This window comes from Zea mays, chromosome 2 (genome assembly GCF_902167145.1).
Source record: "Zea mays cultivar B73 chromosome 2, Zm-B73-REFERENCE-NAM-5.0, whole genome shotgun sequence".
Lineage (NCBI taxonomy): Eukaryota > Viridiplantae > Streptophyta > Magnoliopsida > Poales > Poaceae > Zea > Zea mays.
This window is the reverse complement of record NC_050097.1, coordinates 188,549,448-188,567,192: the sequence shown is the minus strand read 5'-3', so window position 1 is coordinate 188,567,192 and position 17,745 is coordinate 188,549,448. Positions and strand designations below refer to the sequence as shown.

Below are 17,745 nucleotides of genomic sequence, written 5' to 3'. Positions count from 1 at the left end.
GTCGAACCAAACCGAACGAACACGTCTTTGCGTCCCACTGTGGCCGACCTCGTGTCCGAATTTTTTGTATTTTGTCCTTTTCTTAGAAAAAAAAATCATGTTTGGACCTTAAAAAAATTTAATGTCATTTTTTGACTCTTTGCTCGGCGCCATAGCTTATGGCGCCGAGGTAACACATCTCGGCGCCATAGGCTATGGCGCCGAGGTACGTGCTGCGCTGTCCCACCCCGACGACGTGGCGCTGACGTGCCACCGAGCTCGGCGCCAAGATCTATGGCGCCGAGCTCGGATATATAACTGCAAAGCTCGTCTAGCTCAATTGGTAGAGTGCAAGGCTTATAACCTTGAGGTTTTGGGTTCGAGCCCCACCGTGGGCATTCAATACTTTTTGTCTTTGCACTGATTTTTTTGTTGTCGATATTTTTTCGTTTATGCCGCTGATTTGTCCGTCAAAAATTATTTATCATCTAGATTTTTTTGCTTTTGCGAGTGATATTCAATACACATGTGTGGTAAAGTACAACGACCGGATGATTTTATAAAGTACTTCGTACTTCCATAGGGTGGGTTATTTATGTATATGGTCCTTGCGTTACGGAGTTTGAATAAACAAAAACAAAAAATATCTAGATGAATAAACAAACCAGTCACAAAAACAAAAAAAATCTAGATGAGAAATAAATCTGGACGGACAAATCAGTAACATAAACAAAAAATATGGACAACAAAAAAACAAATTTGTGACAAAGACAAAAAATACTATTGAACGCCCACCATGAGACTCGAACCCACAACCTCAAGATTAAAAGACTTGCACTCTACCAACTGAGCTAGATGAGTTTTGTTGTTACATATTTGAGCTCGGCGCCATAGATCTTGGCGCCGAGCTCGGTGGCACGTCGGCGTTACGTCGGCTAGGTTGTGCCAGCGCAACACGTACCTCGGCGCCATAGCCTATGGCGCCGAGATGTGTTATCTCGGCGCCATAGCCTATGGCGCCGAGATGTGTTATCTCGGCGCCATAGCCTATGGCGCCGAGATGTGTTATCTCGGCCCCATAGGCTATGACGCCGAGTAAAGGGTCCAAAAGTGACATTAAAATTTTTTAAGGTCTAAACGTAAATTTTTTTCGAGAATGGGACAAAATACAAAAAGTTCGGACCTCGTGTCAGCGCTGATACACCAGAGGGCGACAAGAAACCGGCTACGGCGAGCAAGGAGACGTGCGAAGAGGAATGCCAGCAGAGACGCGAAGACCTCTCTCTTTCTACTTCCTCCCCACGCCACCGGCGATCGCCGACGGCATCGGCCCGACGGCGCCGCTAACATCGGGGAACGGATAGAATCATGGAATGGAATGGAATGGAACCCACGCGCTAACAAACTTACCCGTAGGTGACCTCGAGCACGGCGCCGATGAAAGCGCCGCCGAGGAACTTGATGACCGCTAGTGGCCAGTGGGCGTCGGCCGCGCAGGGGGTTCGCCGTGGTAGAGGCGTGAGGTGAGTCGGGCAGGCATAGCTGAAAGGCTGAAACAAACAGTCGAACACTAGCTAGCTGAAGATGCCACGAGGCCCGCGGCGTGGCCGGACGTTTCTGCCGTGGACAGGGGAAGCCAGTTTCTGCACTCTGACTTGACTTCTGAGCCTGTGACCGTCCCATCACGCCTGAGACCTTTTTGGCCGCGCGGCTGCATGCCATTGACGCGAATGGCGGCTAAAACAAACAAAGTGAGTAAATTTTTGTCAATTTAATATATGTGTAGAGGTGACTAAAGAGGGGCTAAAATTGACTAAAAGAACTAAAAGTGACTAAAATATTTTTGATCCTTTAGCTTCTAAAGAGGGGCTAAAATTGACAAAAACACATATTTTATAGCAGTTCCCTACACCCACTCGTCGCCTATAGCAGTGGTCCTCCACTCATCACGCGTATAGGAGCAGCGAATCCCCCACTCACGTGTAGAGGTGGCATTCAATTGATTTAATTAATAACTGGTCACTTTAATTTAGTCACTTGCTCTAAACAGTGGTGACCAAATTTTAGTCATTCATTTTAGTCACTTTAGTTTAGTCCCATGAACCTAAAAGGCCGAAAATCGATGTCACTCAACATTTGAAGAGCAGCTCTCAAATCCAAACCAGGCAGTTATTAATTAGTATAATGCCAGCAAAATTTTGAAGGAATTAGGTGGCTATACAATTAATGTAATACTCCCTCCGTTATAAAATAGTAGTCGTTTTAGCTCTAGATATTTATGTCCATATTTATATGGATGATTATAAAACTAGACATATATATAGAACACATATATTAATTATTGTATGGATCTAGTAAAAAGATCAAACAAATTTTAATTTGGAACGAAGCGAGTAGTTTTCTTCAAATTCTTATGTTAAGGGCTAGTTTGGTAACTCCATTTTTTCAAGGGATTCTCATTTTTTTAAGAGAAATTAGTTTATTTTTCTTAAAAAATGAAAATACATTGGAAAAATAAGATTGCTAAATTAGCCCTAACTGATATCTCCTCGTTCATATTTCTTGGCAATATTACAGAATATACAGTTGCCCGTCGAATCAGAACTCAGATTAGCATTATGAAGTACGAACAAAGGTCATACAAGATTACGCTGACACGGAAGGCATAACTTCCATAGCCTTGCACGTTTCCTTGTAAACCTCAGTAAATTCAGTTGTACAGTCATGCAATTGGACTAACATTAATGCTATACAAGTTGTGGCGAAGCTAGAGAAAATTTAAGTAGAGTGCAATTGTCTTTGTAGGTGCATAAAGATTTGCTAGATGGGTGCATATAATGTGAAACTTTATCTAACTCTATAGATTTTACATTTTTGGGGATGCATTTGCAACCACTCAGTAAAATGTAGCTTCATCGCCCCTGTATACAGGCAGAAGAACGAGAGCAAAACTGCAACGCTATGAAAGGCAGGAGGCTGACGACGAGGTCCGAGATACGGAGATAGAGCCTGTTTGGTTAAGTTTTTTTTCTTGACGACGTATAGGAAGAATCTAAATATAATATGGATTACGTGCGGATGATGATCCAATGCATAGTTCGGGTGTATGCACTGGATCTTCCGTTGTATACATAAAACTCCTCTCTTCTCTTAAACCTTCCGGTGTTCACAATTTCTCTGCCATGTTTATCGATTAGATCGACTATTGTTTCGGTTGTTCGTTGTTCCGGTCCTCGGAGAAAAACAATCCGTTGAATACTGCAATGCTCGCACTGTTCGTTATTTTATTCTGGTGTGTGCTTTTCTTTACCTCGTGCGAATGCACTGTGCATATATATGGTCGTACAAAACACTATTGTACACTGCATATTGTATTGTTCAAAGAGTGAACCTAAACGAATGATTCAATTGTTAGAATTGTCATCGGTCGAAATTTTTAAGTATTATTAAAAACACAAATATTCATGACACTAAATCAATATATTATAAAATATATATCTTAGGATGTGCTAATGATCATAATTGTATTATGCCATAAATCTTGTTGCTATTTTCTATAGCTTCAAACTTTTTTACTAATGAAAACTCGAGTAATAAACTTCAGGCTTGTTTAGTGCTTGAAGCTAAAACGACATTAACAATGTAACGATGGAAATGAACAGTTGCAAAGTTGACCAGATCATGTGTATTTACATCTTGAGACACTGAAAAGAATTCTTCTCCCCTACCACCCTAGCCCTAAGTAAAAAAATAATCTGTGAATCTTTAATATCAGCAGCCTAATAAATCGTCAAGACTTGTTCCCTTTGCTCGTCGCGGCCTCAAGCTAATCTTGATAGAGCACTTCTGCGAGAGGTGAGGCAGCGAAGGTACGACGAGAGCCTGCACAAGCAATGAAATAAATATTTCTAGATCAGTCGTGTGACACAAGCATGCGCGTCTGAACAGTGCCACAAAACATTGTATGCTGCGGGCCGGGCAAGAAATACCTTGCGTGTCATCACGGACTCGATTCCCTCCCGTAGCACAATTTCGGTGTAGTTAGCTCCAAATCTACAATCCAGCGAAAACTACAAAATAAAAAAAGAAGGGGCCCAAATTTCAGAAAACAAATAAAGAACTTCAGATGTACTAGTAGTAAGCAGTACATGACCGTTGCTTTATTTGAAAAAATGAGATTGCTACGTAGAACCGTAGAAGAGAATGAGTGTGCAGTGTGCGTACGTCCAGTACCTGAACTTTGGGAAGAGGGACGTTCATGATGTGCGTCCGGGCGTCGACGCGGCCGGCGACCCTGACCTCCATGTACCTCCTCTGCGCCGACAGCTCGCCCACGAGGAGCCGGGTGACGTTCCGCTGCGCGAGGACGGCGTGCACGAGCACCGTCACGTTGGCGCTCCGCGGGGGCTGGTAGAGCGCCGGCACGTCCAGGGCGCCCACCGACTCGTTCGCGTACGCCACGTCCAGCACCGTCGCCCCGTACCGTATCCCGACCCCGTTCAGGTTCTGCGCCGCGAACACCAGCGACGCCACCGCGCACGGCGCCGCCGTCCCGTCGTCCGCGCTGCGGTTCGGGTTCGACGACCACGTCAGCAGGCTGAAGGACCTGTCCATCTGGATGGACTGCAGGTAGAAGGCCGGCTTCTTCAGCCTCGTGACGAAGACGGCCAGCAGCGCGGCGGCGGCGGCGAGCAGGAGGGTGAGCGAGAGCAGCAGGCAGAGGCAGAGGCATCTAGCTGAGTGCGGAGGAGGCCAGTGGTGGTGGTGGCCATAGCTGCTCTCCTTGTCGCGACACCCACGCCATCTGCTGCTCCCGCTGCTGCTAGCGCCACCACGATCATCCATTGGTAGCTGCTGCAACATTCACCGGCTAGATCGAGGAGGCATGGTTCATTGGTTCAGACGAGCAATGCAAGAATGCGAGATGCATTTATATGTTCTCGTTTGCACGCCGAGCCAAGGGAAATCAAGTGTGTCTCCCTATGTAGTTCTCCATGGCCGCAAGCCTCGTGCAAATACTTCCGTTGCCTTTATTCGTTTCGTCAAAATTTTGTGTGAATCTGAGATCCTTGAAGGAGAAGATGGAGCATCACTTCGACGGACAGCTACGCATGTGCCTACTCAACTCTGATACCCCCCCCCCGGTCTAGTATTGACTAATGTAACTTTTGTTTCAAACTGGGAACTTCTTCGTTCAGTCGAAATCAAAATGCATGTTTTCTGAAAATTACTTGAAAGAACTAGTACATTTTTTTGCAGCAACTTGGACCCTTCTTTTGAATTTTGACTTTCTGATTTTTCAAATGGTAGAAATGGAGAGGCATTTTTACGCCCATTTTCAAAGGGTAGGCTTCAGAGTTATTTTAAATAAATTATTTATAACTTTTTCCGTAACACATAACTCACAAACAATTTCATATAGTCAAAACTATCAACAAAACATTACTTTTGTAAGGAAATAAGTAAGGTAGTATCAAATTTTGTACAAATAACATTTCCACTTGTATATGACATGTATTTGGTTATATGTGCAAAACACATAATTAGAGCTTGATTGCATTTACAAATACGCCTATGCAAAAGAAACTAGAGAAGAGTTTGTGTATCCAAATCAGCACTCGACCGACACCTTGCAAGGACTAGGTCGCTGATCTAGAAAGACAAAATAAGGTCCAATGTCACAAAACTTCCACTAACATCTTTATCGAAATGGGATGTGATGGAGTTTGAAGCGCCACGCCTGCAATCATCGACTACTGTAGAAAGGAGAGCCAAAGCAAGACCATTCTTGTTAAACTTCCACTAGCATCCCCATATAGAAGAGGGATACAAAAAACAATGAAGAGATCTACCTGCTCATTGACCACTCTAAAGAATAAAGGATCGTCTAGTGTCCCAATTCTTCAAATTGATACAACCACCAGTAGCCATGGCGGGAACAATTTGGTGTGGTCATCTCAGACCATGCTAAGATGGTCCTCCACTCGCTAAGGGCCACTGTAGGTGCTTTGATGGTAATATTGTCATTTGGCCCCATCGTGTCATGCCATGGATGAAACTAAGGGACATTAATTGCAAAGTGCAATGACTACCTCCACCCCAAGGTCACCAATGGTGGCATTACTCCATATATTTGCAAAACTTCCACTAGCATCTAGTATGAACACCAAACATTGTGTCCAGATGCCTGTAGAAGTTGATCTTGAAGGCCTTCTTCTAGCGTTGCTGGCAATGATGGAGGATCAAGAATCCCTTGAGAATGGACAGATTACTTTCTAATCTAGTGTTTTCAAGGACGAAGAGTGTGTGAACCCGATGGGCCATCCACATCTTGTTATAAATAGCCCCCCTTGAAGAGGCCCAAATGGAAGCCAACAATCAAGATTTGTGATTGATTCATAGAGTGGACTACGTGCATCATGGATGTAACAAATGAATTAGGAAAGACAAGGTGCCTTGAATTCTCATGCCAATTTCATCCTTATAAAAACATGACTTATTAATGTCCAATATTTGATACACCAAATATTTTGCCCATATCCAAAGAAATTGATAAGAGAACTCGATGGAAAATTACCAAGTACCTCTAGTACATAGCTCAACTAAGGGGAAACACTGGAGGATTTACTATCAATGGGTAGCCCAAAGGGATACACCCAAAGACCCATGAAGAGGTGACACAAAGGGGACGACTCGATCAATTGGCTTGCCATCAAGGCATTGGGGGCTATTGTTGGTAACATAGACTTAGGGTACCCCATTGTCATTACAATCGTGCGTTATGAACCAATGCGCCAAATACGACAAGAACAAGATGTAACATCCTAATTCGTTCTGCATAAAAAAATTAAGTTGAAATGCAGATTTATAAAGATTACTTGCCTTGGTATTCATGCCACATGATATTTATATGATTTATTAATTACCTTACTAAAATAGACCATAGAGTATGATTGATATGTTGCATACATGATGGTGCTTTTCTATTAAAGTTTGTGTTTGAGAACATTCTTCTTGCTTAATTTCCTTTTGGTAAAAGTCAAGGGGTGAGAAAAGGGGTTTTAAATTAAATAAAAAAACAAAGAAACGTCGGTTCCTTCTTTAGCCGGTCCATCCACGCGGCCTCTCGCATCCTCCCCCTCTCCGCCGAGCTGGCCTGGTTCAGCCCAGCTGCCGGCCCACCCGAGCCACTGAAAATAGAATGGCTCACTGTGCGCGCGCGTGCGGCGACCCCTCGAGCGCTGCCCGCCCGGCCGGGTTAATGTAGAATTGTAGATGTAGGTTCCAGGCAGAGGAACGAGAAAGCTGGAGTCACGATCAGATATTTGACGACGGAAAGTAGTATGGTGTGACACTTTTAAATATAGTCAAATGAAAATTAATTTACCTGGTCTGTTGCGGAAGCTAGTCTATTTTCTTGGGGACGGCTTTTCTGTTTTAGACAATGGTTAAATCTTACAGTTGTGAAACTAATGGGGTGTAATAGTTAGTGAGTAAAATTAGCTGGAGACATCCAAACATCCTAGCTAATAGTCAACTATTAGCGATTTTTAGTAAATTAGTTAATAGTTAGCTACTTATTTGTTAGCTAGCTAAATTCCGCTATCAATTTTTTAACCAACTAACTATTAGCTATAGTGCATTTAAACATCTCCTTAGTTGGCTAAAAATTACTAGTTAAATTAGCTAACTAATAAATAACTAGATAATCATTAGATTAAAAAAAAGAAGTCTCAACAATGGCTTACTCACAGCTGCAAGATGCATTGCTGGGCACTGCCGGTGTGCCACCGGGGGGATACGTACTAGGGGGCGCATCATCATTCGTTCAAGGAAACACGTACTAGTTTGTTTTGTTTGTATCCTGGCAAAAAGAGGCCCACCGTACCCCATCGGTGATATCTGACGGGGATGTGCTCAGTTCATTGAACCTTTTGGCAATCAGGTAATGAGCCAACCGAAGAATGGAGGAGCGTCGTGCGGTCCTTTTCCGCGCGCGCCAACTCGCCAAGTGCTCGATGGGACGATGGCCACATACATTGCGCGCGACGTTTTGTCGTCTCAACCGCCTCATCCATCCATCCATCACTCCACTCAATCAAATTTCTTGTGCCAAGGTTCCGCTTCCTGAATTTCTTTTAAAGCTAGACAAACAAGCCAGCACATGCACATCGGCAAACAGCAACCTTGTTTAGGTCATCTAGATCTTTCTCGATTTCTGGTGACACAGACCATCGGCCTTGGCTGGCACCTACCATTCCCCCAAGAAACAGAAAAGAAATGTTGCGTAGAAAGCGAGATCGAGTGCTTCCAGACAAAGACCTGCAGTCTATAGTACAGGCACACCACATACACATTAGTAACATGCAGTATCGCAGTACGCGCAATCGAGTTGATCAGGCATATATGTAGACAAGGTAAATTACTGAATCAGTCTCAAACTCGCTTCCAACCAACCATGAACCATCGACGCACCAACATAGTATAGATACTATATAAACATTGTCTTACAGTTCCACTGGCAGCAAAAGCATAGTACCCACCATGGCTCTCCTGCATCATCACCACAAGCACAAGCAGGAGACCTGGCATAACAAAAAATTAAAAGCAAAACGAAGCTGAGAAACACTCCATTCACGGCACAGCAAGTAGCCGTCTAGCACATGCGAATGCGATGCACATAGCTTTTCTCAGTAAGCGCCAGCGGCCATGAGCAGCTCGTCAAGGCTCCAGATATCGCCGCCGTCGCCGCCACCACCACCACTGCTCGCCCCATCCTGTGGAACATCACCAGCCCGCATCATTTGAAGGCAGTCCATGTCGTCCGTCGACGCGCCGTCTGACGGGCTGCTCTCGACGACATAAGGCAACGGCTGGTACTGGTAGTTCGTCTCAGGGTCAAAGCCGCCCGGCATGGCCGCACCGTAGCCGTAGCTGCTCCTCGTTCTCTTCGACACCGGTCCACCTTGCGTGTACCATGCTGGCACAACGTTACTGGGAGCAGCTGGAGCAAAGACTGAGGCGTAGTCTGAGGTCATGGTGTCATCGTCCCAGTCCCACTCCCACCCCAAGTCACAAGAGCCATACGAGTCGCTGCTCTGGTCGGAGAGCAGCAGCATGTTAGCCGCAGACCTCTTACTGCCGGGCAACAGATCTGCGGGGAGGAAACCGGCGGCGCCCTCACCTGGCTCCACACGAACGACCTTACTACTACTGTCACTGAACGCGAACATAATCGCGAACAGATCGTTGCTGCCAGTGCCACCGTTCATGTTCCCGAAAACCTCGTCAGCACGGAACTTCGGCGGTGGAGGTGGAGGACCTAGCCTCGCTGCGTTGCCACAAGCAGTTGGAGTAGTTGCGGCTGGTGCCTTCTGAGCACCTGCTGCTGCCGCCGCTTCGTCCCGGAAATTGACCTTGGCTTTCTTCCCGCGTATCCTGCGAGCCTCGGCGTCGTACGCCCTGGCCGCCTCCTCGGCGGTGCTGTATGTGCCGAGCCAGACGCGCACGCCCTTGCTGGGGTCTCTGATCTCGGCCGCCCACTTGCCCCAGGGCCGCCGCCGGATTCCCCTGTACTGGTTCTTCCGCCTGCGCTTATTTGCTGCTGAGTTGGTAGCGGTAGTAGGCATGTCTCCTTCACCATCCTTTGGAGTCATCACGCCGTCTAGAATAGAATAAGGACTGTCTGTCAGTGCGTGTGCGTGCATCTCAACGAAACATTTGGAATACGAAAGCTATCGGGTTGCATACAAAATACCAAGGCAGCGCCATCAGCTCCCACTCTGAACAGCCTTGCCCATTCCATGGCTAAGGTCTAACCAAAAGAATAGAAGATAAAAAAAAAACCATGGCTCGGTGCTCACCAACTGCAGTGCGCGGCGCCCCAACCGCGGCGGCGAAGGCGAGCCTCGCCGGCTCCGGCAGAGGAAGCTCCTGGACCTCGTCGCCGGCCCCGTCCACGTCGTCATCCTCTCCGAGGCCGCGCTCGAACTCGCGGAAGTCGGCCTCGAAGTCCTCCTCCCGGGGCGCTCCCTTCTTGCCGGGCCCCGGCCACAGCAGGTCCGCCGTCGCACGCCGCTGCTGTTTCTTCTTGGCCGCCGCTGCCGCCGCCGGCACCCCGGACGGCGGGATGAAACCCGAGAGGATGGCGCCGCCGCACATCGCCGCAGCGGGGTGTGGTGGCGGATGGATTGTTGGTTGGGTGAACCGAGGGTGGATGGCACGAGCGGCACAGTGACGAGCTGGGGAAAGGAGGCCGCGCAAGATCTTTGCGGTTGCGGCTCGGCTTTGGCTGCCCCACTGGGTGAGCGAGGGAGGGAGGGAAGGAGTGGGGGGAGGCGAGGTTGGGGAGATGGTAGCTGGCCACGCTACTTATAATTGGAAGCGACGCTGCGCTGAGCCGCTGACGCACTACTGGACAGCGACGCCAAAGGAGATAGTAGCTGCAGTGGGGCCCGCGCCACTCGCCTCCCCTTCCGCCTCGCGTGTGAGGCTGAGTCCAGTGCACAGCCTCTCTCTCGCCCCTGCCACGTCAGCTCTCGCCTCCACTCTCGCCCCTGCTGCTCCAGTGCACAGGCTGCAGCAGGCTACAGCCTCAGGCTATAGCACACGTGGACCAATCAGAAGCCGCCACTCACTGTCGCCCCTCGCTCTCGCCCGCGAAGACGCCATCGCCAACGCGTCGCCCCACTCTCGCCTGCCTATCGCCGGGCGGTAGCAGTAGCGCCCGCCGGGTCGCTCTCGCCCGCCTCCAGCCCCGCTCTCGCCTCCTGCTGGGCGCCCTCACTATAGCCTGCATTGGCACCAGCCTGATGCACTGCTGCTGCCGCTGCGGCCCCGGCTCGCTTTCTTTAACCCACCCTGGTAAATAATTTAACTTTTGCCTCCAACAATGGCTCCTCGTTTACCGAAGCAAAAGGTCAGACGAAAGGAACCCTGACCCCCCGTAAAACACGTGAGAGTTCAGATCAAAGCATGATTACCATGGTGATATGCTTTTAGATGATAAAAAAACTAAAGTGTGATTATAAAATTCATTTAAACAGGACTAAAACACTACGCTTGTAATAAATTATCGAAGTACCAAGTATTTGGACACCGAGGTTGGCTTGCATGGTACACTTGTTTTTAAAGCATTCCAACCAAAGCATCGTGTGCTGCTATATAAAAAAAACAAAGCATGTACTAAATTTCCTTACATCAACTAAACGATCAAAGGGATATTTTTATTTGGTCCTTACATCAGCATGGGAAGTTCACAGTGTGTTCTATGTATAGGACTCTTGTTAGGCCACATGTGGTTCCAAAAAATTATCCCATTTGGAAAATCAAAATTCCTCTCAAGATTAAAATCTTTATGTGGTACCTTATAAATAATTTAGTTCTAACAACTGATAATTTAGTGAAGAAACAATGGAAAGGCTGCCTTCGATGTGTAGCATGTACGTTAAATGAATCTATTCAACATCTGTTTTTCGACTGCCATATTGCTAAATGTGTTTGGCGTTGTATTCAAGTTGCGTTTAACATTTCACCTCCTAGGAGCATTGATCATTTATTTACACAATGGCTTTATGGGGTTGATATGAAACTTAGCAACAAAATTTGGTTTGGAGCGAGTGCTATATGTTGGGTGATATGGCTTTATCGAAATGATGTGCTTTTTAACAATGCACAAGTTCCTACTCCTATGCAGGTACTTTTCAGGGGTACATACTGGATGAGACAATGGATGCTGCTGCTAAAGGAAGAAGAAAAATTACAAGTAAAGCAGGGATGCAGGCTGCTTGAAGTTGCAATGATGCAAATCTTTGCTAAAAATGGTTGGAACTTTAGTAATCGATTGTGCTTGTAATCTGTAATGTTGTGGTGGCATCTATGTTTCGAGTATAGTTTTGTTCCTGTTTGAACCCAGTATTTTTGATGTATTGGACAGCTATATGCCCAGTATTTTTGATGTATTGAACAGCTATATGCATATTGTCATGCAGAGGCTGGAATAATCAAGTTATTCCCTTTTCTAAAATGTACTAAATTTCCTTGGAAAGTTGATTTTGTTAGGAAAGTCATTCTTTCACAAAAAAAAACAGATCCTAAAATTAAGATCACATAAAAAGTGACGGTGTCGGAAATATATCAAGACAAACTATTTATTTTTATTCTTCTTTTAGTCCAATCAAAAGTGTTGTTCAACGGAATCAGAATAATCAATCAAGAGAAACTGTTTTTTATCAGCCTTGTAGTCCAGTCAAAATTGCTACACCATAGAACAGTAAATGTCTTATTGGCGAAATTCCTCCTAAATAATTTGGGAGCTTGGTCAAACACGTTGTTATAACATTACTCCCTCCATATAAAAAAGAAGTAGTATCGATTTAGATTGTGGTCTCGTGGACACGTTATTTTTTTAAAAAATAATTATTATTAAAGGCATAAAAGCTATCAGCAACGCTTGTATCTATAAATAAATCTGTTATAAAAAATCTATTTAGAAGCTATTAAGATAATCTAATAACACTTAATGTGCATCGTGAATACCAATAATTTTTATATACATCTAATTGAAGTTAAAAAAAAGTATTTAATTTCTGGAAGTGTGAGAATGGCGATTGATTAAGGGATGTGCGCGGGGGCATTCATCGTAAGAAATAGCAGATGTTACTCGTGGCTAAGACTAGCTCCAACAAGGAGCTCTAAATGCTCCTGTACCCTAAATTTAGAGGATGAGGACGTCCTCTACCTCTCCAACAACGTCCTCTAAACGGTCCTCTAAATTTAGAGGACGCTGCTGGATCCTCTATGTATAGAGTTCCTCTAAACGGTTCTCTATCTATTTGAATACTTTAAACAACCGTTTTAGTAAAACTAAAATATGTACAATACATTTGAGAGTATGACAAACACGTATGTACAAAAATTTGAAAATAAAAATGTCTTTAATATAGGTATTTACATATAGGGGACGTGATTTAGATGACGTTGTTGGAGAGAAAATAGATATAGGGGGTAGAATCTTTTAGAGAAGACTGTAAAGGACGGATATAGAGGATGTATATAAAGGACGTTGCTGGAGACAGTCTAAGAAATAACGGGTGCTAAAACTCAAAGTAAGGCTCGCTTTCGATAAAAGAGACGAGGATGCTCCTAGTGTTAGTCATGAGTCACAAACGGTAGCTGTTCATGTGGCGAGGCTGTAGCTAGTCTGTGCCGTGTAGCACGCGAGTACGCAGTAGTAGCCACACGCAATTAATCTCCCTGGTCTCTGATGCATGCATGCTCGGTTTCTCTGTTTGGGACGGGATTCCTGGTCAGAGACGTTCGCGCGCGACTGCGAGCAGAGCACGGAGAGGGAAACTGTCCGGCCGAGATGGCGTGGCAAACTGGCAACTGACAGAGGAAAGCTGGAAACCTATGATGGGTCTCCCAAGTCCCAACTCCAATGCGGTTTTGGAGCCGCTGGCTGGCGCGGTCGACGTGCTGCGTTTGGTTTGGTGAAGAAACTGCCCGCCTGCATGCAGGAGCCGATCGAGCGGCCGCGGCGAGATCGTCCTCCGTCGGGTGATGGATCAGCTGGGACGAACGATCTTGACTTGACATTCTCTCTCTCTCTCTCTGCTCCGATGCAATGGACTCTGCTGAGTGTGAGTGCCGCGCGTGTTTCTTCCGTGTAACCAACCTTTCTCGTAATCCCTACGTGTACGTAGCGTCCATCGATCCCGCTGGTTCATTGTAGCCCGAGTTCCGGTCCAGCAAGGCGAAATCAATACAGAAACCTATGACGAGGAAAATGGAAGAAAAAAAAATTTCTCTGGCAGTGGTGGGCATGCAGTCGGCACCGTGCGCGTTCCGAATTTAAAGCAAGGCTCCATCGACAGGTTCATCCGTTCATGTGCAGAGGCTTGCTTGTCGTCTTCTGGACTGTGTAACGAAGCAGGCGTGCAGATTATTTATTGTACGCGCACGCGTTCATTCATGGTTAGTTTGCCTAATAAGTTCATTGCATGAGGAGTCTGCTCTTCAACTCCGTCTGTGTTTTGTTTTAAAGCTTGGAAGGGTCCTACACTCCGAGCAATTGACTCTGATTACAAAAACAATATACGTACGTGCATGCATCTGACTTGGGAGCTCCAAGATTTCGCATGCAGCACTTGCGCGGATTCCGTCGTTGCGGGCATATATATGTGTAATCCTCTCGTCCTGTTGCGATGAGCGACTAAAGTTTCAATTAGATTTGCTGTGTTTGGATCCATCCTACATTTTTCAAAAACTGGTTTCTAGAAACCAGCTTTTAGAAAGAAAAAAGAAACTAGGAAAAGGTGTCTGAATCCACATAGTTTATAAGTTTAGTTGTGAAGACTAGCTTCTTGGTTTTAAAAAAAACTATAATACTAGTTTTTAAAACGTAATAAAAAAACTCATATGTTTGGAAAACAAGACTTAAAATGTTACTTTTTTTTTTTACCATTTTAGTCTCCTTTAACTCTTTCTATTTTGATCTTTAGCTAGTGCGCTATGTCCAATTCGTAGCAAAGCCACTAATGTCTCATCTCATGCTAGAGGACAAAAACATTGAGAAAGGATAGGCTTGACCTGACTGACATGATGATTCGTTGAATGGTGATATAGAGTACACAAACCAGGTATCATATCGTGTTCGGCTGACTCGGCGCATGTGAATTCCATTTAACTTGCTTCCTCGAGAGGGAGAGAGAGAGTGTACACTGTGGAGCCGGTTTGTTTTACCTTTTTTTCTAATAATTGGTATGAGAATTTAGATGAGTATTATGGTGATTATACAAGAAGAAAAATGAAGAAGTATGTAAGGTTTAAAATCTATAAAATTAATAGATTCCTACTATTAAGACGACTCGATGGATTCTCAGTTCCGGTTGAAAAAGCTAAAGTTGAAACAAGCGGGTCCATACTCCTGTGATCAAAGGAATACAAGCACAGTTTTTTTTTAACGGAGGGATTTACTTCCTCCGGAAAGCGGGAATCCGCCCATAGTTCGTAGAGGAGCACGTCCGGTCCGAGATGGGCCGGTGTCTGGTCTTATCGGAACTGCGAGACCACACATATGTGGTCCTGTTACTGTACCTCGTTCCGATCGACTCCCTCCGGGTCCGGGGTCCGTTCAAAAAAAAAAAAAGATCCATCCCATTGGACGGACGGGCGAAATGGGGCCATGGCGCGGGTTAGCAGATCGAGGCGGATGATGATGGGCGTGCTCCGTGCTAGCGAGATCAGCCTTCGCGTCGACGACGTGTTGCGTCCTCCGTGTTTCTCTTCATTTTGCGGCTGACTTTGGGACACGCGCGCGGTGCGCCGCCCGCCTACCGGCGAGCAGGTGGCAGGAGCATCCAAACCGCCGGTGTCCTGCCGCGCAGGCGCAGCAAACAGCTCCGCGTCCGCGTGTGGGCGTGTGCCCGTCGCAGGCCGGGTCGCCGCCGTCCCCGCGCCAGCAGGTGATGGTGATCAGTAGCTTGCGTCACAGCTCACAGAGACCGACGAGTCGTCCGGTTTCTTCGCCACGACGCCGAGAGACGCTGACGGCGGTTTAAAAGGAACCGCTAGCCGTTTCGACCTGGAAAACGAGACACCAAGGTCGGTCCTGGTTTCGATCCGACGCACCATGTCGGCTCGGATCCTATCAAACCGCCGTCTCAAGTTAACGGCAAGGCTCCGTCCCGTCTAGCCGCACCGCAACGCACCCCACCACCCCACCCCACCCCACCCCACCGCGTCCGCGTGCCCACCAGCTAGGGATGTAAACCCGTCCGTATCCGTATCCAAAGAGAGCAAATAATGATTTGGATATTTTTTTCGGATATTCGAACGTTTTTTCTGGATATCGGATATGGATTCGGATACTTGCTTCGGATATCGAATACGAATACGTCAAGACGCTGCTGCCCACTGGGTCGCGCTAGGTCCCTAGGTCACGCACTCGCGCTAGCTCCTGTTTGCCTGTTCCTGCTCGCGCTCGATGGCGCCGCCGCCGCCGCTCCGTGTCCCGCTCACTGCTACGCCCGCGCTCGGTGACCCTCGCTCAGAGCTCGCTGCTACACCCGCTCGCTGCTACGCCGCCGCCGCCATACGCGTACGCCTATACTGAGGTAGGTCAGTAGGGTTTGGTCGTTTGGAGCGGCACGCCAATGAGCAGCGGGCGAGTTCCCATTCCCCAGCTCCCCCAACCCGACGCAATCTATTTCCCGGCTTCAAGGAATCAAGGTAATCCATAATCTTCTAGTATTTATTTTTACTAATGTTATCTGTAAATTTCTTATCTGTATATGTATTTTGTAAGCTTCATTATTTAAATTTATATGTATAGTTTAGGATCACGTCTGTTGCTTGCTGGACTGGTGCTCGTTCATTGTTTGCCTGTTTGGACTTTGGAGTAGTGTTTGTTCATTATTTGGTCCGAGATTGAGAGGCTGTCAAACTGACAATGGCTGTCAATCCATTAGTGCTAAGGTCTGGAAGTGGGAGTGTATGTGCAAGCACAGGAGCATCTCCTGCTGCTATATCACCCATTGGCACTAATCAGTCTGCACCTAGAACACAACAACTTGTCGGTGCTATGGTTATAAAAGGTGGAAGTGTCGAAAATGTTGTTAATACTGAAGAAGCTCGAGATGAGTCCAATGGCACCAAGAAATTAGGACGTGGTGAGAAGAGGAAAAAACAAACAAAAAGCCTACCTCCAAGGTTTGGGACCACTTCACCAAGTTCACGGTGATGCAGAAGGGAGATGATGGGAAGATGGAGGAACAAGTTTGGGCAAAATGCAAGAAGTGCACGTTCAAAACTTGTTGTGAATACTCGAGGGGCACAACCGCCTTCTGGAACCATTTGAAACTAAAGCATTATATAAAGAAAGGGCAGCAAGAATTACAAGTCCAGAATGGTGAAGGTGACAATGTTGTTGATCAAACTTGTTCAAACTTTCAAGTATGATCTTGAAGTTAGCCTAAAAAGGTTCTATAAGGCCATGATTATGCATGAGTACCCATTTATGATGGTTGAACATGAATTCTTTGTTGATTTCATCAAGTCTCTGCGTCCACACTTTTCATTCAAGTGTCGTACAAGCACTAGGAATGAAATAATGCTAATACACTTGGATGAAAAGAAAAAAATGTTTGAGCACCTTAAGTCTCTTTCTTGTCGATTTTCTGCAACTATGGATATGTGGACATCAAACCAGAATAAAGGTTATATGTGCATCACTATTCATTGGGTTGATGATATGTGGCAAATGCAAAAACGTATAATTTGTCTCCCTCATGTTAAAGGACACCATAGAGGAGAATTACTGGCTACTAAATTTATCAAAGGCGTGATGTCTTCGAATCTAGAAAAAAAGTTATTTGCTCTCACCTTAGACAATGCTTCATCCAATGATAAATGTGTGAGAGTAGTTGTGAAGAAGCTTAATAATCTTGCTAAGCTTCAGAAGTCTCCTCCTTTGATATGTGGGGGTGTTTTCTTTCATGTAAGATGTTTATGTCACATATTAAATCTAGTTGCTCAAGATGGTTTGTCAATTATTGGATCGTCGGTTAAGAACATTAGAGCCATCGTTGTCATTGTGAAGAACTCTACACTGCAATGGGAAGAATTTCAGAAATGTGCAGAATTTTTTGATTTGAATAATAAATCTGGTCTTCCATTGGATGTTCCTACAAGATGGAATTCAATGTATGAGATGTTGAGCCATGCTCTCTACTATAGAAGTGCTTTTGAAAGGCTAGTATACTTGCA

General features: G+C 45.8%; 2 protein-coding genes, 1 long non-coding RNA gene and 1 other non-coding gene across 4 annotated transcripts; 2 read left to right on the top strand and 2 right to left on the bottom strand.

Annotated features, from left to right (window-relative positions):
- The first annotated feature begins 304 nt into the window (after positions 1-304).
- Positions 305-377, top strand: TRNAI-UAU (transfer RNA isoleucine (anticodon UAU)). Its single transcript has one exon. It is a non-coding gene; the product is annotated as a tRNA-Ile (tRNA).
- Positions 378-3,570: 3,193 nt separating this feature from the next.
- On the bottom strand, positions 3,571-4,953 carry LOC103647452 (uncharacterized). Its single transcript, XM_008671990.4, has 3 exons — positions 4,213-4,953; positions 3,969-4,049; positions 3,571-3,861 (listed from the first exon to the last, which is right to left on the bottom strand). Exons 1-3 carry the CDS (start codon positions 4,840-4,842, stop codon positions 3,751-3,753), a joined length of 822 nt encoding a protein of 273 aa, XP_008670212.1. The 5' UTR covers positions 4,843-4,953; the 3' UTR covers positions 3,571-3,750.
- Positions 4,954-8,438: 3,485 nt separating this feature from the next.
- Positions 8,439-10,324, bottom strand: LOC100283060 (uncharacterized). The gene is made up of 2 exons (NM_001155962.1): positions 9,843-10,324; positions 8,439-9,643 (listed from the first exon to the last, which is right to left on the bottom strand). Exons 1-2 carry the CDS (start codon positions 10,138-10,140, stop codon positions 8,670-8,672), a joined length of 1,272 nt encoding a protein of 423 aa, NP_001149434.1. The 5' UTR covers positions 10,141-10,324; the 3' UTR covers positions 8,439-8,669.
- A 5,570-nt stretch (positions 10,325-15,894) lies between these two features.
- Positions 15,895-17,211, top strand: LOC109944587 (uncharacterized). Its single transcript, XR_002267682.2, has 2 exons — positions 15,895-16,209; positions 16,313-17,211. It is a non-coding gene; the product is annotated as an uncharacterized lncRNA (long non-coding RNA).
- Positions 17,212-17,745: the final 534 nt, after the last annotated feature.

What these genes read in the sequence shown, in the direction of transcription:
- LOC100283060 (NM_001155962.1), bottom strand. Translation starts at nt 10,140, where the DNA reads ATGTGCGGCGGCGCCATCCTCTCGGGTTTCATCCCGCCGTCCGGGGTG. An exon ending in GGCGCCGCGCACTGCAGTTG is followed by an intron (nt 9,644 to 9,842) that starts GTGAGCACCGAG and finishes ATTCTATTCTAG; the next exon opens with ACGGCGTGATGACTCCAAAG.
- LOC103647452 (XM_008671990.4), bottom strand. Translation starts at nt 4,842, where the DNA reads ATGTTGCAGCAGCTACCAATGGATGATCGTGGTGGCGCTAGCAGCAGC. An exon ending in TCCCTCTTCCCAAAGTTCAG is followed by an intron (nt 4,050 to 4,212) that starts GTACTGGACGTA and finishes TTTATTTTGTAG; the next exon opens with TTTTCGCTGGATTGTAGATT. An exon ending in AGTCCGTGATGACACGCAAG is followed by an intron (nt 3,862 to 3,968) that starts GTATTTCTTGCC and finishes TTGCTTGTGCAG; the next exon opens with GCTCTCGTCGTACCTTCGCT.